The sequence below is a fragment of the Macaca thibetana genome, chromosome 10, assembly GCF_024542745.1.
Source record: "Macaca thibetana thibetana isolate TM-01 chromosome 10, ASM2454274v1, whole genome shotgun sequence".
NCBI classification, from domain to species: Eukaryota; Metazoa; Chordata; class Mammalia; order Primates; family Cercopithecidae; genus Macaca; species Macaca thibetana.
This window is the reverse complement of record NC_065587.1, coordinates 52,692,770-52,716,519: the sequence shown is the minus strand read 5'-3', so window position 1 is coordinate 52,716,519 and position 23,750 is coordinate 52,692,770. Positions and strand designations below refer to the sequence as shown.

General features: G+C 46.1%; 1 protein-coding gene across 27 annotated transcripts in view; it reads right to left on the bottom strand.

Annotated features, from left to right (window-relative positions):
• ZMYND8 (zinc finger MYND-type containing 8) overlaps positions 1 to 23,750 on the bottom strand; it is a 148,413-nt gene that overhangs the window by 27,845 nt on the left and 96,818 nt on the right. For 19 of the 27 annotated variants that reach the window (XM_050745139.1, XM_050745131.1, XM_050745143.1 and 16 more), the window contains 3 exons: positions 11,806 to 11,958; positions 8,552 to 9,061; positions 1,267 to 1,647 (listed from right to left, as the gene is read on the bottom strand). In XM_050745139.1, the coding sequence (XP_050601096.1) occupies positions 1,267 to 1,647; positions 8,552 to 9,061; positions 11,806 to 11,958 (1,044 nt within the window). The remainder of the gene's footprint in view (positions 1 to 1,266; positions 1,648 to 8,551; positions 9,062 to 11,805; positions 11,959 to 23,750) is intronic. The other 8 variants (XM_050745147.1, XM_050745153.1, XM_050745152.1 and 5 more) reach the window with 2 other exon arrangements.

Here is a 23,750-nt window from a genome sequence, read left to right as displayed (position 1 = left end):
AGATATGAAGACAGAAGACAGGAAGCAGCAATCCCAATCTCAAATATCCTAGACTTGGCTTTGCCCCACCAACTTTTTAAACAGCAAGATTACTCCAACTGTACTCTCAATTTTGCCTGGCCAATTTTTCAGGACCCACTCCCTTGCCATCTTTGAAGTGTTTCACTGGGGGCCAATTCAAGACCTGGCCACCTTTCAACCTCACGTCCTGCTGCTCACGAACCCCACTCACAGGGGCGCACTCACTATGAGCTTCCATTGAAGAACCCAGCCTTTGAGGATCTAGATGCAGTTTTCCTGATAGAAAGAGATCTACATCAATGCTCACAAAAGCCAGACAAACTGGTATCAACCAGTCAGATCAGCACTGTGTTTGGCCTAATTTCAGCTCCAGATGGAGCCTCCTGTAGGGCTGGTGGGAGTTCTGATTCTGCAACTTCAGCAAGTGGTTCTCGAGGCTGGCTCATCTTTTGTGCGTGACGAATTTCCAGTTACTAAGGTAACCTTCGCTATCAACTTCTCGCACTGTACTTTTTCCAAAATAATTCCAAGAGGTTCCCTCATGTGTACAAGGAAATTTATACAAAGATATTCACTGCAGCACTGCTCACAGTGGAAAAAAAACTGAAAGCAACCTAAATACCCATCAGGAGGGGAATGCTTTAAATAAACTATGGAATACTACGCAGCAGTCCGAAAGAACAAGGCAGGGCTGTATGTGCTGACATGGATGGACCTCCAAAACATGCTAATGGGTGGGGAAAAAAAAAAAAAGCAAGTATGGTACCATTTTTACGTTTTAAAAAAGAAAAAAAAAGGGGGAAAAAGGACTAATTTTATGGCATCATATACATGACGCGCACATATATACATACAGATATGTATATATACATATACATGCATACATGCATAGAAAAGCCTTTACAACGGTTGATACTGGTCACTGTGGAAGGGAGAGAATGAAATGGAAGGTAAACGGGACAATAAACTTTTATGTAAAACTTTCTGCCCCCCTTTTAAGGAGAATATATGCATGTATAATTTATAAAATGAACAAAAAAACTTTTCGAAAGTAAAAAAGCAAGTAGCAAAACACTTTTTAAAAATAATGCCAAATGAAATGTGCAAGGCCTTCAAGATACAATGGCCAGGAAACAAACGAGAACTAAAAAAAAAAAAAAAAAAACAAGAGAGCAATGACTTTCTCCTGTCGATGTGGCAAAATGGGAGCGGGCGCCACAGAGAACAGAAGGGGAGGCTCGGTACCTTTCACAGCCTGTCTGGTCTGATATCTCGTCCCCTGGGAAGACTGAGGCTGCTGCTGCTGGTTTTGCTGCTGCTGCTGCTGCTGCTGACGCTGCATCTTCTGCATGTGCCACTTTTGGGAGGACGTTTGAAACTTACTTGATGAGTTCCACACGACCCGCTGCACGGCCGGGGCAGTCTCCTTCGGTAAAAGCGGCCTCTGCTTTTTCACCGGGCTTCCTGTGGTGGCGGGGGCCGGGGCCGTGACGGTGACCGTGGAGGACGTGCTGGTGGTAGCTGTGGCGCCAGCCGCGGGAGTTTGGGCGGAAGAGCGGGTGAGCACCGGCGTTTCCGGGGGAGACTGGCTGCCCGCCGTCGTGGATGGTGGAGCTTTACCTACAACTAGCCAATGCATGAAGAAAAAACAAACAAAAACCGCGATTTCACTCAGGTTCGCCTGCAGGGTCTTGACGCCAGCAAGTTCTGGGTAAAACCTACGAAAGCCAGGAAAGCCGAACCAATTCGACGTGCCACGCACACCGCGCTGGAGGAGTACAGTCTCACCTAACGCTGAGGCCACTTCTGCTGCGTCTTCCATCTCCACGAGCACCGGCCTCCTTTACTGAGCGCCGGCTCACATCTGAGATACAAGTCAACACCTCTGGGGGCCAATGAGGCAAACAAGACCCGGCTCCTATGCTCAAGCTCCCCTACACCTAGTGGACAACGCAGTGGGCGAACAGATTCAATCTATGTTCACGCCCTTTTCGCAAAGTTAAAATCTAGTTGGCACCTTGAGAGAGGCCCAGCGGAAGTGAATCGAGAGATGAACAGAAATTCTTTGGCTAGAGAAGGTAGAAAGCAATACTCCAACGAACCAGATGGCCTCCTAATGGTCAAAGAAGTAAGTAACACTCAATCACCCAGAAAGAAAAGCATTCTTTTTATCTCTTCTGATTCCCTCCAGGACAAAGTCTGAAGGCGGTACTGATAGCCATGACAATACCAGGAACATAAATTCTGCCCCAAGGCCAGAACCTTCCCCCAACGTAATGGTACTGATCTAGGATTGAGTAGCATTGCTTTGGTTTTGATTGGATTTATTCCTGTCACCAGCTTTTATGTATACTGTGCGCTACTGTTCTTATTGGGTGGTGTTCAAGTCTAAAATGAGTTTTATACTTGCAGATGGTTTTTTCAGGGGGAATTTTTTTAATAAAAAAATAAATTGAGGCCAAGCATGGTGGCTCACGCCTGTAATCCCAGCACTTCGGGAGGCTGAGGCGGGCGGATCACCTGAGGTCAGGATTTTGAGACTAGCCTGACCAACATGGCAAAATCCTGTCTCTACTAAAAATACAAAAAACTTAGCCAGGCGTGGTGGTGCACTTGGGAAACTGAGGCAGGAGAACTGCTTGAACCCGGGAGGCGGAAGTTGCAGTGAGCCAAGATCACGCCACTGCACTCCAGCCTGTGAGGCAGAGTGAATGAAACTCCTTCTCAAAAAACATCACTAATAGGCTGGGCCCAGTGGCTCATGCCTGTAATACCAACACTTTGGGAGGCTGAGGTGGGTGGATCACAAGGTCAGGAGTTCGAGACCAGCCTGGCCAACATAGTGAAACCCCGTCTCTACTGAAAATACAAAAATTAGCCAGGTATGATGGCACATGCCTGTAATCCCAGCTACTCGGGAGGCTGAGGCAGAAGAATTGCTTGAACCCGGGACGCGGAGGTTGCAGGGAGCCAAGACCATGCCATTGCACTCCAGCCTGGGTGACAAGGTGAGACTCTGTCTCAAAATAATAATAAATGAAAAATAAATAAAGAGTTTATTTTATTTTATTTATTGAGATGGAATCTCACTCTGTTGCCCAGGCTGAAGTGCAGTGGCACTATCTTGGCTCACTGCAACCTCCGCCCTCTGAGTTCAAGCGATTCTCCTGCCTCAGCCTCCTGAGTACCTGGGATACAGGTGCCTGCCGCTGCGCCCAGCTAATTTTTTTTATTTTTAGTAGAGACGGGGTTTCACCATCTTGGCCAGGCTGGTCTTGAACTCCTGACCTCATGACCACCCACTTCGGCCTCCCAAAGTGCTGGAATTACAGGCGTGAGCCACCATGCCCGGCCTATTTTATTTTATTTTTTAAAGAGAGAGAGTTTTGCTGTATCACCCAGGCTGGGCTCAAGTGAGCCACTTCAGCCTCCCGAGTAGCTGGGACTATATGGGACGTGCTACCGTGTCCCGTTTTAAATGTGCTTAATTATATGTTTAAAGAATGAGATTCTTGGCCTGGTGCAGTGGCTCACACCTGTAATCCCAGCACTTTGGGAGGCCGAAGCGGGCAGATCACGAGGTCAGGAGTTTGAGACCAGCCTGGCCAACATGGTGATACCCCATCTCTATTAAAGATACAAAAAATTAGCCGGGTGTGGTGGTGTGTGCCTATAATCCCAGCTACTCGGGAGGCTGAGGCAGGAGAATCGCTTGAACCCAGGAGGCAGAGGTTGCAGTGAGCCGAAACCACCCCATTGCACTCCAGCCTCGGTGACAGGGCGAGACTCCATCTCAAAAAAAAAAAAAACACAGATTCTTTAAATAAAAATATTAAGTCAAAAATTATACAAGCAGGACCTGAGAACGGGAAAGACAATGAATGTGAATGACTCAAGTTTGAAAAATACTGCCATATGGAGTATGTCATCTTGGAAGAGCTGGGCTGGTAAGGAATAAAGGGTAGGATTTCAACAGGCGGAAAGTGAGAATCTAGAGGGAACAGCATCAGCCAAGATATGTGTAGGAACAGAAAGCATTTGGGTAAGTGAGGGCAGGCAAGGAGGAGGGACTGGAAGGCAGGTTAGAGCCAGAAGCACTCAGCAGCAGGTAGAGGGGATGACCACATGGGTGCTTATTTGTAAAGGTGGCTCAGTTATGGATGCACAGGCCTCAGCCCCCGGTTAGGTGAGCCTGTGCTCCAGAGAGGATATCTGGGGAACACACACCACACCCAGGTACAAGCTAGCACCCCTGATCTTGGACTATGCTCCCTGACATCAAACTCCTTTAAATAAGGATTATGTCTGTCTTTTTTATTTATTTATTTTTTTTGAGTCTCACTCTGTTGCCCAGGCTGGAGTGCAGTGGCGCGATCTCGGCTCACTGCAAGCTCTGCCTCCCTGGTTCACACCACTCTCCTGCCTCAGCCTCCAGAGTAGCTGGGACTACAGGTGCCCGCCACCACACCCGGCTAATTTTTTGTATTCTCAGTAGAGGCGGGGTTTCACTGTGTTAGCCAGGATGGTCTTGATCTCCTGACCTCGTGATCCGCCTGCCTCAGCCTCCCGAAGTGCTGGGATTACAGGCGTGAGTCACTGTGCCTGGCCTATGTCTGTCTTTTTAAGATCAGTATTACCCAGAAAAAGACATGAGCTTAATTACTCCAAGGATTTTCATTCAGTAAGCTGTGGGTTTTAAGAAGCCAAGGAGGAGAAGAGACAAGCTGACTATTCTGACTTCAGGGGGAGTTCTCGATGGTTATCACTTGTTGCTGGCCCTCCTACTTCCCCAGAGAGGAGAATCCAGCCAAGCTGGTCGACAAGAGCCCAGGGTGGGTCCAGAAGGAGGGCTTCCTGCAGTGAAGAACTCCGGTGCTTCCAGGGCCACCTGCCAGATATGGGGCACTGTCCCCACCTTTTCCAGGTGCAGATGAGGTGTTGAACTGGGCCCTTCTAAGAGGAGGGCACGGGGGCAGTGCCTTAGCAGAGCTTCTAACCTGCATAAGTGCCTTCAATGCCTTTTTTTCCTGCCACATCACCAAAAAATATACTGTTATTGTTGATTAGCTAGCCTGTCTCCCCACTGTAAGGGCAACCTCAAAATGGTCGTTTTTCTCTCTCCTGATTTGTTCTCCTGAAACAGCCAGCAGGGCAGAGGGCTTACTGCTCTGCAGTGATCACAGCTGGCTCTCTGCCAAATAAAGAACTGGAGTATACAATCTGATAAGATTCCAGGCTCAAAATTGTATGGAGTTATTTAGATACCAAAATATCTAAATTTCTAGGAATCCTGATGGTTTATGGAGACAAAATGAGGCTATAGGAAATTTCATTTGTCCCAGAAATTTGGAGTACATAATCAATCACCTGTAGCAAAAAAAAAGGGCAAATTTTTTTAAAGGGTCAGCACCCGAGAAGCTGCCCTATCAAATTAACCTACTTATTCCTGAATCTGTCACTGGTCACTGTTTTTCATTTATAAAGCAACGACTTTTTAAGAGAAAAATTAGCATCCCCTTTGTAGAAGGATGGAAATTACTAATGTGCCAGTGAAAGCACAGCAGAGTCTTTCAGTGTACTCTCTTTGCTTCTGTTCTGAGGTTACTAGCTATAAAAGCTATTTTGCCATCTGAAGATTCATATTCTACCCATAAGCTGCATCCCTAGTGGAAGGTGAGCTGGAGGTCACAACAGCGCAATCCAAAATGCCCTTCACTTACTAAACTCTTAAGTGAAAACACATCATTGAAAAGATGCTCTCCAGCAGAGCCCGACATGAAAATTTTTCAAGACCCAAACCACCATCAGCTCTGAATTTAAGATCAATTGGTTTTGCCCCAAGCCTTAGGAAGCTGCTCTAACTGAACTGTGTTTTAGAATCATCTTCAGCTTAATTGTCCACTGTCCACTAAAGCTTCCTGGAGAAATTCCCTTCAGACATCAGTGTGAGGAAGAGCTCTACTTCTTTTAATCAACTAGAATGGTTTTTTATTTTTCGGAAAGTATGAGATCTTCTAAGGTACTGTGTTTCCCGTTCTGCTTTCAGAGCCAACTTCCCTAACTCTGAAGGTTGAAATAGTACAGATTTCTGTATAAAACCTTTCCCCAGACCACTTGCTATTCTACTTTCACTTTCCTTTTACATGGATGTCTTTATTTTCATCTTGTTTCACATGGTTATGTATCCTTGTCAATCTGTTGCAAATTCTTTCTGGAAGAGGTAGGACGCATAAAACCAATCAATCAAAAGATCAGTTCCAAAAAGAAAGATCAGTATAAATATGTCATTTGTAGGAGCACTGCCATCTGCACCCAAATATTCCTACAATCCTCATGAAATAAATACTACTCCTACTCCTATTGTTCTCTGCAACAACAGAGACAGTCTCTCAAACCCCAATCCACGACATACTCATATTTTTCAGAGGCCATCTATAAATCTAACAGATGGGTCAGGATGGTTTGATGGCCTATCCTCCCTCCCTTATGTAACTGCATCTCTCTCTTCCTCCACTGCATCTCTCACAGACATTCTCTTTAGCTGAAATGCAGGAATCCTCTCTCACTCTGACAGTTGAGGTTCCAGAATTGACCATGGATGGTCAATTCCAGGTTGACCATAACCACAGCAGAAAGATTCTCAAGGCCCATCCCTGACTTGCTTTAAGCCACCAGACTACGGAAATCCCAAAGGACATGGAGTTACATCTTATTCAAGGGTTTGATTGACAGGTTAGCTCTTGATAGAAGTTAGGCACAGTCAAGATTTAAACCTGGCTATCCCTTAAGTCACTCGCCACGTACATAAGGTTTTATGGCTACAACCTGTCATCTGTCCTTGGGCAATGTTTCTTCTAGGCCCTCGTTAATTCTTCAGTGTCTTTACTGAGCATGTTGAATCCTCTAACCTACCTGCCAAGCCAACCGAAAAATGTGCTGAATACTTTGTCAGTGGGAAGGACATCCTTCCGATCATTCACACACCCCTTTTGAGGGCTTGTTAACATGCCCAGGCTGCACTACGCTGTGGGGTAGTCACTGCTGGTTCAGAATATAACAGCAGCCTCTGAGACTCAGGGAATATTTGACAATAATTGATTGCCACATTTGTGACTGCCACAACTGGGCAGGTAAGGCTGCCATCTGGCTGGTAGAGGCCAGGGATACAGGAAAATATCCTCCAATACACAGGACTAAGAATTATCCAGGGCAAACTGTCAGAGTGCAAGGTTGTGAAACTCTGGACTCAGTTAAGGTAGATGCAGTAAGATTAAAAGATTAACAGCCAATATGGCCAGACGCAGTAGCTCATGCCTGTAATCCCAGCACTTTGGGAGGCCCAGCTGGGTGGCTCACCTGAGGTCAGGAGTTCGAGAACAGCCTGGCCAACATGGTGAAACCCTGTTTCTACTAAAAATACAAAAATTAGCCAGGCGTGGTGGTGGGAGGCTACTCCCAGCTACTTGGGAGGCTGAGGCAGGAGAATCACTTGAACCCGGGAGACAGAGGTTGCAGTGAGCTGAGATTGGGCCATTGCACTCCAGCCTAGGTGACAAGAGCCAAACTCTGTCTGTCTCCCCAAAAAAGCCAATACACATATCTACCATACTTCATTTTCTAGTGCCCTAAGAAGCACTCAGTATTCTGGCACCCCACCCAAATAGTGTCCTACTATTGTAAGAAAATATACTTGGAGATGCCTAGGTGGCATGAGGGGAGGAAAGATATGCTGCAATTGTCAAAACCTTTGAAATGAACACTTCTTTTTTTTTTTTTTTTTTTTTTTTGGAGAGGAGTCTTGCTCTGTCACCCAGACTGGAGTGCAGTGGCGCAATCTCGGCTCACTGCAACCTCCGCCTCCTGGGTTCAAGTGATTCTCCTGCCTCAGCCTCATTAGTAGCTGGGATTACAGGCACCTGCCACCACGCCCGGCTAATTTTTATATTTTAGTAGGGACGGGGTTTCACTATGTAGGTCAAGCTGGTTTTGAACTCCTGGCCTCAAATGATCCACCCACCTTGGCCTCCCAAAGTACTGGGATTACGGGCGTGAGCCACCATGCCCAGTTTGAAATGAACACTTCTAACCATTTAAGACTTGTCAAAAGAGAACGAGATGTCTGTGGAATGGAGCAATGAAGGACCATTTGACAAGATCCAAATGTTACCAAACACTTTGAGGAAATAAATGAGCATATTGGAGAAGAAGCTGCTCAGACTAAAAAAGACTTGGTCACTAAAAGTAACCACCATTTTCTAAGAGACTTCTCTTTCTGTACTCAAAGTCAATCATATTGGATACCGAGCAGCTTAAAGGTAGGTAGGCCCGTGTTTGAGTCCAGGTCCTGTTCTGTGACTAGCTAGGTAACCTTAAACCAAACACAGCTTCACTGTGCCTCTCTCTCAGTGTGTTAGCGGGTCACATAACTTTTGGTTTGTTTGTTTAAGGGTCATATAAGTTTTGATAGTAAGTGTACGAGGTGGGATTCTAAACCAAATTAAGAAAACTGGAAATGGATACAATCACTTACCATCCTGTTTGGGAGACGGTTCTTTGGGTTCCTTCTTATTTTTTCGACCCTCCCGCCCAGAATGGTCTTCTCCTAAATCTATGACAAGTTCACTCTCTGAATCGGAGTCCAGGCCCAAATGGACTGTTGGGGAATCCGTCTCATCTTTTCCCTTCAGTTTATCCTTTGTGGGGTGAGGTGAAGGTTTTGCCTTTTCAGAAAAGTCCTTCTCAGGCTCAGGGCTGGCCTTGTCCTTGACTGCTCCAGGGTCTGTCTTCTCGCTGGCTGGTGATGTGCTTTTCAGCTCCTCTTTAATCTCCACCGGGTTTGTAGGCTTGGGCTTTTTTTTAACAGCAGATGGCTCTTTGTCCATCCGGCAACCCTCTTTGTCCTCTGTGTCTTCTGGCTCGTTCTTGGACTTCTGCTCATCGTCACTGATATACTCACTATCGCTACTATCTGACTTCTCAGAATCCTCCGAATCGCTGTGCTCTACGGCCGTATAAACATCTTCCGAGATTTCATTTATGCCTAAATTCAAAAAGAAAACCCAGCATGTGGCGTAGTCACAAAATAAAGAGCAGGACGAAAAATGCAAACACTTTCCACAGCAAATGCTGGAATAAGAAAAGCACATTTCAAATCATATCACATTGGCCTGAATGGGGCCAGTAATAAACCCAAGTGGCAACTGGCTATGGCTGCACTTGCCTTTGGAGAGGGTTTTGGGTGTTAACATTCAAAGGAGACACAGGACCTACCAACAGAAATTTTAAATTTATATGGCGCTAAATATGTGGTGCCAAATTTTCGCAACGTTAATAACTAATTGGGATTACTGAGAATGAGAGGGCTGGAAGGGAACAGCAGGGATAAGCTGTTCAAACTGATCCAGTTTACAGATTAGAAAACAGAGGCCCAGGGATATCACCTGCCCTAGGACACAAGACAGAGGCCAGGCCAGTACCCTGCGTTCGTGGCTCCCCACCAACACTCTTCCCTTGGGTTTCCAAAGCGTTAAAGTTCTTGATCCTTTGTGTCTAGGCCAAAGAAAATAAGCCAAAGCCTTAAAGCAGAGGTTGCAAACAGCCCACAAGCCACATCTAGCTTGCAGACATGTTTCAGGGGAGAGGCACTGGTTTGCTCCACAGGGTATCTTGTCTGCTTTTAATTTATAAATGTGTTGTCCAATTCACAAATCAGGAAATTTCACATAGAAATCAAAGCAGGGGCTTCTGATGAAAGAGCAGAAAATCTAGCTGCTCTGGGTCACCGGCCTGCCAGGCATTGGCTGGGACAGGAAAGCCAATCGCTCCACTAGGCAGGGGACACACTTGTCTCCAGTGACCCGGGTGCCCGGCCCTCTCTCTTGTTCCCTGCACTCATGTGGAAAGTCAACTGCCACTCGGTGTGCACTGCTCTTCCACTGGTAAAGGAGTCAGGAGAAAAGTCACATACTTCTGTTTCTTTCAAAAGGGAGAAGCACAAACTAGCAGGTATTTCACAAACAAAATGGGCAAAAGCACATTTCTAACAATAGTTCCATTTAACCCATTTATGGCTCCTGCTCCCAACCATATGTTATGCCATCATACTGTAGGAGATAATACTATATCCTAAACTTTTGGAAAGAGGAAAGAAAACCCAATCAAGTCTGTGCAATCTCTTCATTCTAGAGCAATGGCCACTGTGAATGGTGCCACTGTCCGACCCAGACACACCAAAAAGAAACCTGCAAAAGTATCAGAGCCATGAACAGCCCAGGGCATGGGGGATCAGCAGGATCACTGGGGAATATATCTGCCTCCACCAGGGTTCAATCAAAAACACAAGTCCAGCCAGGCACAATGGTGCGCACCTGTGGTCCCAGATATTCAGGAGGCTGAAGCAGAAGAACTGCTTGAACCCAAGAGTTCAAGGCTAGCCAGGGCAACGCGGGAAGAACACAAGCCAAAATACAAACACCCAGATCTGGTATAAGTCTGGGATCCTAGGCTTGCGCTACTGGTAGCTAATGATTGGAAACAAGAACGAAAAGTGTAACCACATATGTGATAGGAAAAGCTTGGGTACTGGAGTCCAAAGGATATGAATTCAAATCCTGCTCTTCTGTTTTTATTATTGGTTGACCCTGAACAAGTTATTTATCTCTCTGAGCCTCAGTTTCTGTATCTGCAAAATGGGACTGATAAAGTATCAACCTCCCAAGACGATCTATATGCAGTGCTTAGCATAGTGTCAAAGGAAACACTCAGTAAATAGAAATAATACAATTCTTATTAGCAATAAAAATAAATCAAGAGCTGGACCAGCTGCATGGAAGGACCCAAGAGGATAATTTAAATGGCATGCCAAATTTCACCCATGCCACCCAATGTCCTCACCAAACAGGCAACCCAATGGGAAGTGGTGTCCTCTGGACAGCCCCAGATGGTCCCTAACTCTAGCTGCTTTCTCACCTGAAGATGCTCAGAGAAACTTGCTCTCTAGGGGCCCAGCCATCCCTAACTTCTTTACAAATGCCCTCCTAGCTTTACTTACTTATTCAACAAACATTCCAGAGCATCTACCATGTGCACAGACCAAGTACCACAGAGAAGGCAAATCCTCATAAAACAGCCTCCCTGCCCTCAAGGAGCTTCCAGTCTAGATTGGGAGGGACACCTCCACACAAAGAGAACGTTGCTACTTCTGAGCAATAAAGTACCAAAGGAGGAGGGCAGATGGGGAGGGCAGTCAGGGAAGACTTCCTGGAGGAGGTGAGATCTGAGCTCAGCCTCACAGAAGGCAGGATTCAGGTAGGCAGTATGAAGGCAGGCAGCACAGGGAAGAGGAAGGAAGGCAACAGCTACAGAAGCAGGGTTTACCAGGTAGGGAGGAGACCAGTCTGGAGGGAAAGGGTTTCGTGTCGGACACCTGCAGAACACACTGACTACTCGTGTGGAGACACTGATGTGTACTGAGAAGGAGAGCAGAGGCAAACTCAGAAGATCCTCATTCTGCTCGTAAACCTTGATGCTTCAAACCTGTATCTTGAGTTTCCAGGCTGCTTTCACCAAAGAATAAACTGATGAGTTCAAAGAGCCCCGAATTAACTATCAAGTCTGAAGTCTTTTGCCATGAGTGGAAATATATTTTAGCTGAGCAAATCGTTCAAAGTTAAAGCAGCTGCTAAAAGCAGCCAGGATTCAACCTTGATTTCATCAGGGTAGTATCCCTACCAGTAATGATAACAATGATACTGCTGGGAAAAAAAAACAAAACCAAAGATATACCTAATTGTGCTTTGCAACTCTCTATGGTCTTGTCAAGATTCAGCTGGAACCTGCTACGAATCTGGCGCTTGGGAGAGATGAGAGGAACAGGGGTGGACTGTTGCTGGACCGACTCGCTCAGCTCCTTCAAATCCATTTCGGCTTTGCTTCGATCTGAAAGAGACCATCACACCCTCGTAAGACCAGGCACACACCATGCTCATGACGGAGCTTTGTCCTTGCAAAGTCAGAGCAAAACACACATTTTAGAACATGGGGAGGGGGGATACTTTTTTTGTCATTCGTCCCAACAATATCATCTGCTCAACCACATGGGGTGACATGAAGATAATGGCCCGCGTGAACATGTTTGGCAGGTTTAAACAGTCCACTGAACAATCGTCTGGGTGACTTTCAATATTTAAAATGGACAATCCCAGCCAGATGGCTCAGTGTGTGGAAGTCAACACCAGTAGGGACCCTCCAAAGACAAAGGTTACGGGCAGATATTCAATCTCAATTTCAGTGAACAAAGCAACACCGAGCCTGGTCAGGGTGCACTTATAACTTCAGGTCCAGATTGAAGAGGACTTGTATCCCAAGAAAGATGGCGACCCCCTCGAAAACACCCTGACAATTGGGGGCCCTAGATGCCTATTTGCCACGGAGGCTTCAGTTTTCATTCTCAGTGGACCTAGTCTGGGGTGGAAACTAGAAAGAGTGGGGAATATAAGATAGGCAGACCTTCCAGCCAGTGTGCTGTGGCTCACAGCATCTACGTGAGGCAAGGGGAACAGATTAGCCCTGGATACTCAACCTTTCTCTAACAGGTCTCGCTCTAAGGTCCTCAGCCTAGTCACAGGCAGAGGTCTCTGGGGGGTGACTCAGGCCGGAGGTCCTGTCCCCTCACTTCTGTGAGGGCTATTTGTAGGACCAGCAGGACAGATTCCAAAGAGTCAGAGAGCTTACATTTCTTGGATTCCTTTCCCACCTACTCCAGCGCCCCCTATTAAGAGTTTTAGTGGCTGCAAAGGTCCCCAAAACACAAGCGACTCTGCAGGTGGGGCCTACTGTCCTCCACTGTGCCTGCAACCCTCTGGCATCCCCTCCAACCCAACCAAAGCAAAGTGTGGGGCATCTGTCCTACCCCAGCCAATCCCAGAAAATAAGTCAGAAAGCAGGTGGCATCCAATCAACCCGCAAAGAGGAGAAGCCACCTCTGAGCCTGTTCCCAACAGCCATCAGCTTGCTCCCCGGACTTCGTGCTTCATCTCCCTGCTCCCGCCACACCTCAGGCCACCTCCGGTCACTAGGCTATGAAAGAGGCCCCGGAATCTAGTGTGAGAGCTGGGCTGGAAGTGCTGTTTAAAGCCATCACTCTCTCCTACCTTTTTCCTTTTGCCTGACCCAACCACTTTCCTGTTCACGCAGTAAGGGGAGTTCTCAAACACTGCATACCCAGAAATTAGCTCCTTCAAAGTGACCAGAAGCAGCCTCCCAAAAGCCCCACCCAATCCACTCACAGGTGACCAGAAGCAATAAATTGCTCCAACTTAATTTTATCAGCCCCCAGGGTAAGATTAGAAAGGGGTCTTTTCTCAGCCAGTTGTGGTGGAATGCACCTGTAGTCCCAGCTACTCAGGAGGCTGAGGCGGGAGAATGGCTTGAGTCAGGAGTTAGTGGCTACACTGAGCTATGATCACGCCACTGCACTCTAGACTGGGCGACAGAGCAAGACTTATATTTTTTTTTAAAGGAGGGAAAAGATTGGTCTTTTCCCAAATCACACTTACAGACTGCCCCTCCCAGACCCAGGGAGATTCCAGAAGGTGAGTGCTCAAAGCAAGCAGAGACACTTATCCCTGTAATTCAAGAAAAATACCAAAAACAGTATCTGTGTGTGCATGCATGTGTGTATGCACGCGTGTGCATATGTATGTACATGTGCACTGATCATGGCTATAAAGAGAGGCTACTAGAGACAGGACTGCAGACATTCACACAGCCACCTCTGAGAGGGAGAAGAACGTGCAACTTTACTGCAGTGGGGCCGGGCACAGTGATTCACACCTCTCCCAGCACTCTGGGAGGCAGAGGCAGGAGGACTGCTTGAGGCCAGGAGTTCGAGACCAGGCTGGGCAACATAGCAAGACCCCCATGTCTACAAAAAGTACAAAAAGTAGCTGGGCTTGGTGGTGCATGCCTGTAATCCTAGCTACTTGGGAGGCCAAGGTAGGAGGATTGCTTGAGCCCAGGAGTTTGAGGCTGCAGTGAGCCATGACTGCATCACTGCACTCCAGACTGGGTAACAGCAAGATCCTGTCTCCAAAAAAAAAAATTTACTGGAGAAAGAACTAGAAAACTCTTTATACCTGTCTCTGTCTGGCAAGAGATCTGAAGTAGCATAACAAAGAGAAATTATGGAGTAAAATAATTTTAAAAAAAGAACAAGGAATGAGGAACATTAAAAGAAAAAGGAGGAGCACCTCTGCCCAGTCGCCCCACCATCTAGGAAGCGAGGAGCGTGTCTCTGCCCAGCCGCTGCACCATCTGGGAAGTGAGGAGCACCTCTGCCCGGCCCCCGCAACGTCTGGGAAGTGAGGAGTGCCTCTGGCCGCTGTGCAACCCTCCAGGTGTGAAGTGGCAGCCTTGTGTGTGATCTTTCTGCCCTCTCCAAGTCTGCATTTTCGACATTAAAGTTTACTTTTAAATTAAAAGTTTATTAAAAAAAAAAAAAAAAAAAAAGAAAAGAAAAATGCCAGGTATGAGGGCTTGCACCTGTAATCCAGCACTGTGGGAGGCCACGGTGGGAGGATCACTTGAGGTCAGGAGTTCAAGACTAGCCTGGCTAACATGATGAAATCCCGTCTCTACTAAAAATTTAAAAATTAGTCAGGCATGGTGGTGGGTGCCTGTAATCCCAGGTACTCAGGAGGCTGAGGCAGGAGAACACTTGAACCCAAGGAGGCGAAGGTTGCAGTGAGCCGAGACCGCACCACTGCACTCCAGCCTAGGCGACAGAGCAAGACTCTGTCTCAAAAAAAAAAAAAAAAAAGAGAAAAGCCCAGATTAAAGAGTTCCAGTAGGCAGGAATCAAGGACTTAACAGCTGACTTGCATGCAAATGTGACAGCAAAGCGGGAGGGATTTGAGGCCTCCCTCAGAATTTCCACTTTCAGAAATGAAGAAGCGTGCTAGATTCCAAAGGGAAAAGCCAGCCTTTTCAAGAATAAAGATGGAAATGTATCTCACAAAAATACTTTCCATGGCTACCCAAGTGACACGTTCATCAGTGTCCTCAATATTCCTATATACTACTAGATTACACAGTTACTGAAAAAATTTACAAAAGAGAACAAACTTTCTCTGTAAAAGCCTGGAGAGGGCCGGGAACAGTGGCTCACACTTGTAATCCCTGCAATTGAGAGGCTGAGGTGGGCAGTTCCCTTGAGCTCACATTTGAGACCAGCCTAAGCAACATGGTGAAACCCTGTCTCTACTAAAAATATGAAAATTAGCCAGGCATGGTGGCACATGCTTGTAATTCCAGCTACTCAGGACGCTAAGGTGGGAGGATCGCTTGAGCCCAAGAGGCAGAGGTTGCAGTGAGCCGAGATCACGCCACCGCACTCCAGACTGGGCAAAAGAGCCAGACCTTATCTCAAAAAAATAAAATAAAAGCCCAGAGAGTAAATATTTCAGGCTTTGCAGGCCATACAGGCTCTGTTGCAAAAGCAGCCATGAACACTACATAAACAGATGGGTGTGGATGTGTTCCAGTAAAACTTTATTTGCAAACACAGGTGGGGGCCAGATTTGGCCTGAAAGCCGTAAAATCTGCCATCTTCTATACTAGTCAAGTGACTGCCAACCCTGGCTGCACACCAAAATTGCCTGTGAAGTTTTAGAAATTCCTGAGGCCTGAGCCCCATCCTCAGAGACTCTGACTCAACAGGCTGGGGGGAAGGCCTGGGCATCATGATGCCTTTGACAACCTTGCCAGGAGGTCAGGCGCAGTGGCTCATGCCTGTAACCCCAGCACTTTAGGAGGCCAAAGAGGGTGGATCACCTGAGGTCAGGAGTTCAAGACCAACCTGGCCAACATGGTGAAACTCCGTCTCTACTAAATATACAAAAATTAGCCAGGCGTGATGGCACATGCCTGTAATCCCAGCTACTTGGGAGGCTGAGGCAGGAGAATCACTTGAACCCAGGAGGAAGAGGCTGCAGTGAGCTGAGATCATACCATGACACTCCAGCCTGGGCAATAGAGTGAGACTCCATCTCAAAAAAAACAAAACAAAACAAAAAAAAACAACAATAAACTTGCCAGGTGATCCTAATTGGCAGCTAAGGCTGAGAACCCCTGTATCAGACCAATCTTCTATGTGAGTACAGAAAACTCACCATTTGCCTTAACTCCTGTGTGTCTGTGTTAACAGGACCACCTTTCTAAACCTTAGGGTCCATAAAGAGACCTAAGACTTCACCTGAATAACTGAGCTCTGTGTGTGTGTGCACCTGCACGTCTATACATATGCCTACAGTAAATGCGACCCATTAACTTTAGCCTAAAAAGATTGAGCACTGGAATGTTCATAATCAAGAAAAATGCAAAAAAGGTAAATTACCTCATTTTACAAACTAAGGTTTCTCTGGTCAATAAGCTGCTGTTATGTTTATTCTTGTTAGAATAAACCACCAAATGGCTGGGCGGCCCAGGCCCTGGAAGCTGACCTTCAGGAGTTTAACCAAATGTAATAATCTTTCTCCAAACCTGCAGCTGCATTTGACGCTCCTCTCCTCCGCGGAGAGAAAAGAAGAGCTTCACTTTCTCATTTAGCTCATGTAGCTTATCGGGACTTCTTCCACCCCTGCCCTTCTATATCGGGAATATCTTCAGAATCCACCCTTGCTGCCAACATTTTGAACTTTTCAGCTGATATGAAGACAGCTTAGGCTATAAATGGAAACCAGGGATGAAAAATACTCACGCTAGAGAAAAAGGCACGATCTTATATTTCTGGAGGGAACATAAATCAGAACCACCTCTTTAGAGGGCAGTTGGGCGATACCTCTCAAAATGTCGCCGCATGTGGCCTCTGATGCTCAATTCCACTTCTAGGAATTTATCCTATGGATTACCCTCCCACGTGGGCAAAAGGGTTCTTCATTGCAGTTGTCTTCAATAGCAAAAATGGAAAGAAGCGTAGCGTCAGTAAGTAAGGCGCCTGAATAAATGTTACAGTTTACCTTTAAATGGAATTAAATACAGCTGCTAAAATGAAACGAAGGCTGATTTCTGTGTGTTGATATGAAAAGCCAACCTGTTTCATGAAAAAGCAACAACTGGTGGAGCACCTTAGCACTGCTGTAGGGGAGCCAAGAAGGAAATGGAACATAGCTGGGAATACTATACATTCTCAGGGTTTCTCAACAGTGGCACTATTGATATTTGGGTCCTGGATAAGTCTTTGTGGTGGGGGTGGGGTGGGGTTGAAAGGCTGTCCCGTGTGTTGTAGGATGTTTAGCAGCATCCTGGCCTCTACCCCCGATGCTACTAGCACCTATGTACCAGTTGTGACAATAAAAATATCTGCAGGCCGAGTACAGTGGCTCACGCCTGTAATCCCAGCATCTTGGGAGGCCAAGGTGGGCAGATCACTTGAGGTCAAGAGCTTGAGACAAGCCTGGCCAACATTGTGAAACCCCATCTCTACTAAAAATACAAACATTAGCTGGGCGTAGTGGCATGCGCCTGTAATCCCAGCTACTCAGGAGGCAGAATCAGGCAAAGGTTGCGGGGAGCCGAGATCGTGCCACTGCACAGCAGCTTGGGCAAACAGACCGATGGTCCATCTCAAAAAAATAAATAAAAGAAAAATAAAAATATCTCCAGACACTGCCAAATGTCACCTGGGAGATAAAAATCACTCAGAACTCATGCTGTATATCTAGAAGGGCTCTAGAAACTAAAAACTTGCAACAGTGGTGACATGTGGGAAGAGGGGTATAGAGACAGGTGGTCAGAGGTTATAGACACACTGGCCTTTCATGAAATGTCCTTCTATGCTTTGAAATTTTTGTTACCATATGTACTCATAACTTATAAAAACAAACTCTATAAAAGAAAAATTTAAGCACTTCTTTTTCCATTTAAAAAAAAAAAAGAGACAGGGCCGGGCGTGGTAGCTCACACCCCAACACTTTGGGAAGCCGAGGCGGGTGTGTGTGTGTGTGTGTGTGTGTGTGTGTGTATATATGTATGTGTGTGTATATATATATATGTGTATATATATACACACACACACACACCCCATATACTCAGTATATATACACCATATACATCTACTCAGCATATATATACCATATACTGAGGTCAGGAGTTCAAGACCATCCTGGCCCACATGGTGTACTAAATACAAAAAATTAGCTGGGCCTGCTGGCGCATGCCTGTAATCTCAGCTGCTTGGGAGGCTGAGGCAGGAGAATCACCTGAACCCAGGAGGTGGAGGTTGCAGTGAGCTGAGATTGTACCACTGCACTCTAGCCTGGGCAACAAGAGCAAAGCTCTGTCTCAAAAAAAAAAAAAAAAAAAAAAAGACAGATCTTTGTTCTAAAGCTGAACACAAACTACAATGGATGGACTTCCAGGAACTACAAAATGGCAGCTCCTTCAAGGGAGCAATATCATTTAGACAAGAGACCCTAGCTGGCCATGTGTGGTGGTTCACGCCTGTAATCCCAGCACTTTGGGAGGCTGAGGCAGGAGGATTGCTTGAGGCCAGGAATTTGAGACCAGCCTGGGAAACAGAACGAGACCCTGTCTCTATATTATTTAAGAGAGAGAGAGAGACCCTGGCAGACACTATCTTTCAGGCAAAGCCAAACAGAGATCTTCCCCACTTCATTCACTCTAAAGAAAATCAAGACAACATCTGAAAAATCTGGGCCCAGGCACACCATGTATGCTCTCAAAGAAGGCCCGACTTCCAAGATGCCGCTTTGTGCACAAAAAGAAAGGAGGCCTCCTGTCAGTAACAGTGGAGAAATAAACAGAAAGGCTTGGGGTGTGACGATGTTCCCTGGCCCTGCCTGCATCTTCAACAGAGCATCAAGGTGCATTTCTCTCACTAACAGAACTACTGACTGCTGAGTTTGTTCAGTTCAAAGTAAACACCCTCTGTGAATTAAGAGGAGATGGGATCAGCAGAGAAAGCAAACAGGAGTCTGGAAGAAGAAAAGGACCGGGCCCACCTCTTCTCTTCTAGTCTCAGAAACTCATTTCTATTTATGGCTTATTTATAATCACTGCTGAGTCATACAGGGTGCTCGTAATAATACACTGGGCTCAGCTCCTTGTTTTTTAGTGAGGAGAGGAGAGGCCCCAGAGAGCAAATGAGGGGAAACAGTGAATTAGCAACCAGGGCAAGCACCAGGTCTCTGTACAAACCTTTCCATCCTGTACCATATAGTCATATACCATACACACACACAAATACCATATACTATATACCACACATATATATACTCATATGCCATATACACAAATACATACATATGCTCACCATATACACACACACATACAAATACCATATATTCACATACCATATACACACTTACCATATACTCATATGCCATATACACATACATATACCCATATACCATATGCTCACCATATACACACATGCAAATACAATACACACATACATATATATTCATATACCATACACACATACGTATAATACATATACCCAGTATATACACACACCCATATACCATATACTCATTATATACCATACACATACATACATATACTCAAATATACCCAATATACCCATATACCATATACTCTCATACCATATACACACATACATATGCTCATACCATATAGCCAATATACATACATATACCATATACACACATACATATACTAAAATACCATATACCTATATACTGTATATTCTTAATTACAGTATAACAGCATAATATAATTATAGTATAGTATAAATAAAAAACTAACAACCTATGGATTGTTTTTGTATTGTTGGTTGTATGTGTTTGTCTGGCCCAGATAGAGTTTTGGGGTTTTGTTTTTGTTTTTGTACCACAGGGTCTCACTCTGTCACCCAGGCTGGAATGCAGTGATGCAGTCATAGCTCACTGCAACCCTGAACTCCTGGGCTCAAGCAATCCTCCTGCCTCAGCCTCCCAACGTGCAGGAATTACAGACATGAGCCACCAAGCCTAGCCAGTTTTTGTTTCTAATGAAATTGACTGCCAGCTTTTAAAAACTAGGAGAGTTCCTGTAATAATCTAGAGTCCTGTTTTTCTTGACAATTCAGTCTGGCAATGCGGGTTAAGCTGGCAAAAGCCATATCCTTTACAAATTCCAAAACTTCACCCTATTCCCTGGCCCCAAAAAAAGCTGACGTATCCAATAGGCACAGGAGACATTTAGGTATCTCAGCTAAGAGCTCAAGCTTTGCAGCAGACAGGCCTGGGCCCAAAGGCCGAACTCTACCACAAACCATGGTTGATCCTTGGGTAGGTAACTTGCTTCTCTGTGCCCCAGTTTACACTTCTGTGAAGCAGAGATATCACCTACTTTAAAAGGTTGTTGTAATTTTTTAAAAAAAAAATAGTTTTAATTTACAGAGAGTAAAATTCACTTTTGGGGGAATAAAGTTCTATGAGTCATAACACCTGCATAGATTCCTGTAACCACCACCACACCAAAACACAGAGCAAATCCATCTCCCAAAGAATCCCCTCCCAATGTGTAGGCAAACCCTCCTCCACCCCAACCCCCGGCTATCACTGATCTGTTCCCTATCTCTGTAATTCTGCCTTTTCTGATATATATTTTTTTTAAATCCTGTTTTGTTAGCTACAATAATTTCATCATTATCCAGGGTGCTCCCTTTCATTCTCCCTGTCTGTGGAAAGTATTTCCATGGCTGACAGACAGAATCAAGCCCCATAAAGCATTTGCTCAGTCATTTGCCCATAGCATTTTCCCATAAAGCTGGGCAGTCACTGAGAATTCCTTAACATTGCCCTCTTTGTTCTGATCTCCTCCCCACCCACAGCACTTCCATCAGTCCCTGGCTGATCCTCTTCCCGTTAGGTCATTGCAATCGCAGCCCACAAAGCGCCCACATTCCCAATGCTCTTGTTCTTGCTGACGAAGATAAGAAGTGTGTCCTGGGACCGGAAGAGCTTCCAGGGGAGACACAAGAGGGCCTCGGTTCCCCTGGTGCCCACACACCACCATGCCTGCCCACCAAGACACATGACAGGAAGAAAACTTTCACTCTCACAACAGATCAAGCCAAACTGAAAGACCCACAGTGTCACGAGGAAGCCCAATGACCACCCGGTTTCAGGAAAGAGCTATTCTTGACAAGCATGACTGGCAGAGAGGAAATGTCACTGTGAGAACGCCTCCAAACAGCATTTCTTTTCGGGGTGTGGAGGTGGAAGGAGGGTATAAGAAAGCAAACCACATACTTGGGAACAATGAATGTTCCCAAGGAAGCACATGGGTCCCTTTTCACTCAAGTGAGGAACCAACCGGTTGATCTGAATTGGAGCCCTGAAAGCAACTGCCCTGACTATTCTATTACACCTGGGCTGTACTCACAGATGAGCCAGGATTGGAGCCAGGCTGTGTTCCGGCCCTGCTGCCTCTGGGATCCTGGGCACCCCATGCCTCCTCTCCAGACCTCCCTCAGTTTCTCCATCTGAAAATGGCACTGTAGGACAAGATGGACCTGGAAGGCACCAACCACCAAAGGCGTGGAATTCACACGAGCGTTACTGGGCACAGGTGGCCGCCCTTTCTTTCTGAAACCCCCATACTGGAGCTTCAGGGCAACACACTCCCCTGGTGTGGCTCCTCCACCCCTTGCTTTGCTTCTCCTCCTCGACCAGAATTCAGGGCCTCACTGCTGCTCATTGCTCTACTCCTGACTCGCAACCTCAGTAAGCCAATGGGGCTGGAGTCTTTGCTGAGTGAAGCTGTCCTATGCACTGGGGGATAATTAGCAGAAACTCTGGCCACCAATCATTAGATGCCAGCAGCGTCCCCATCACCCCCTCAAAGTCATGAGAACTACCACTCTAACCCAATCCCACGTACACATCGAGATTCCCAGAATTATACCTCCTGCCTGAACCTGGCCACAGGGCACCCTAATTCCTGCCTCCAGCTACCCTACTGACCTCTCCACCTAGGGGTGTAACAGCATCTCAAATTTACAGAATCTAAACTGGATCCTTGACTTATCCTGCCATGGACAGATCTGTCAGCACAATTACTGACACAATCTAGAAATTCTCTGTTGTGGGGCCTGTTCTACATGTTGTAGGATGTTTGGTGGTATCCCTGGCCTCTCTCCATTAGGTGCCAGGAGCACCCCAACCCCAGATGTGACAACCAAAAATGTCTCCAAACATTGCCAGGGGGTGGGGAAGTATTACAGAATTATCCCCAGATGAGAATGGCTGACTGATGTGGACTATTTGAAACACAGCTCCGACGGCTTCCTCTGAGATGTGAAGTCCATTCACATCCCTCCTGTGCTGAACCCTCCACACCAAGGTCTGTAAGGTCTGTACTGTCTCTGACTCCATGGACTGGCCTCACCCTCACTCACTGGGATGCAGCCACCCTGGCCTCCTTGCTAATCCTACAACACACCCAGTTACTCCTATAAGCACACCAACTTAATCCTTACCCTAGAGTCTTTAAAATCTCTTATGCCTTCTACAATCTTTTTCCTACTGATACTGGCATGGCTGATTTTTCTTGTCATGTAAACTTCAGCTCAAATATCACCTCTCAAAGAGGCCCTGTTTAACCCCTCCACCTAAGGAACTGTGACATCTGCCTCGCAACTTGCCCATCTCTCACCTCACCACATTACCTTCCAGACATCCATCATGGTGTGAACTGTCTATCTTGGTGTGAACTGTCTCTCATGCTGTGAACTGCCTTGTTATTTGTCTTTATTATTTTCTCTATCTTTCTAAAAACCCAACCTCTACAAGAGCAGGTCCTTAGCTGACTTGCTTTCCACTCTATCTCCATGCCTAGAATAGTGCACAGCACATAATAGATGTTCAAGAAAAATCAGCACTGAGGATGCAATGAATCAATCAATAACAAATCAATAGCAGCTGGGTACAGTGGCTCATGCCTGTAATCCCAGCACTTTGGGAGGCTGAGGCATGTGGATCACCTGAGGTCAGGAGTTCGAGGCCAGCCTGACCAACATGGAGAAACCCCGTCTCTACTAAAAATACAAAATTAGCCTGGCATGGTGGCGCATGCCTGTAATCCCAGCTACTCAGAAGGCTCAGGCAGGAGAATCGCTTAAACCTGGGAGGTGGAAGCTGTGGTGAGCTGAGATCACACCATTGCACTCCAGCCTGGGCAACAAGAGCGAAACTCCATCTCCAAAAAAATAAGAAGAAGAAGGAGGAATCAATAATGGGCCAGGTGCCGTGACTCATGCCTGTCATCTCAGCACTTTGGGAGGCTAAGGTGGGAGGGCTGCTTGAGGCCAAGAGTTCAAGACCAGCCTAGGCAACACAGCAAGACCCAACCACTACAAACCATTAGCTGAGTATGTAGCTAAAAACTAGCTAGGCCTGTAGTCCTAGCTACTCAGGGAGGGTGAGGCAGGAAATAGCTTGAGCCCAGGAGTTCAAGGTTGCACTGAACTATGATTACACCACTGCACTCCAGCCTGGGTGACACAGTGAGATTCCATCTCTAAAAAAAGAGTTATTATTATTATCACCATCATCATCATCATCATCATCATCATCATCATCATCCAGGGAATAAAGACCAGAGTGTAAGAATTAGAAGAAGAGAATTAAGGAATATCAGAGTATGCTGCACGTAGGAAAGGTAAGTACTGATTCCTCCTACTTGCTTCTGTGCCATGGGTATAA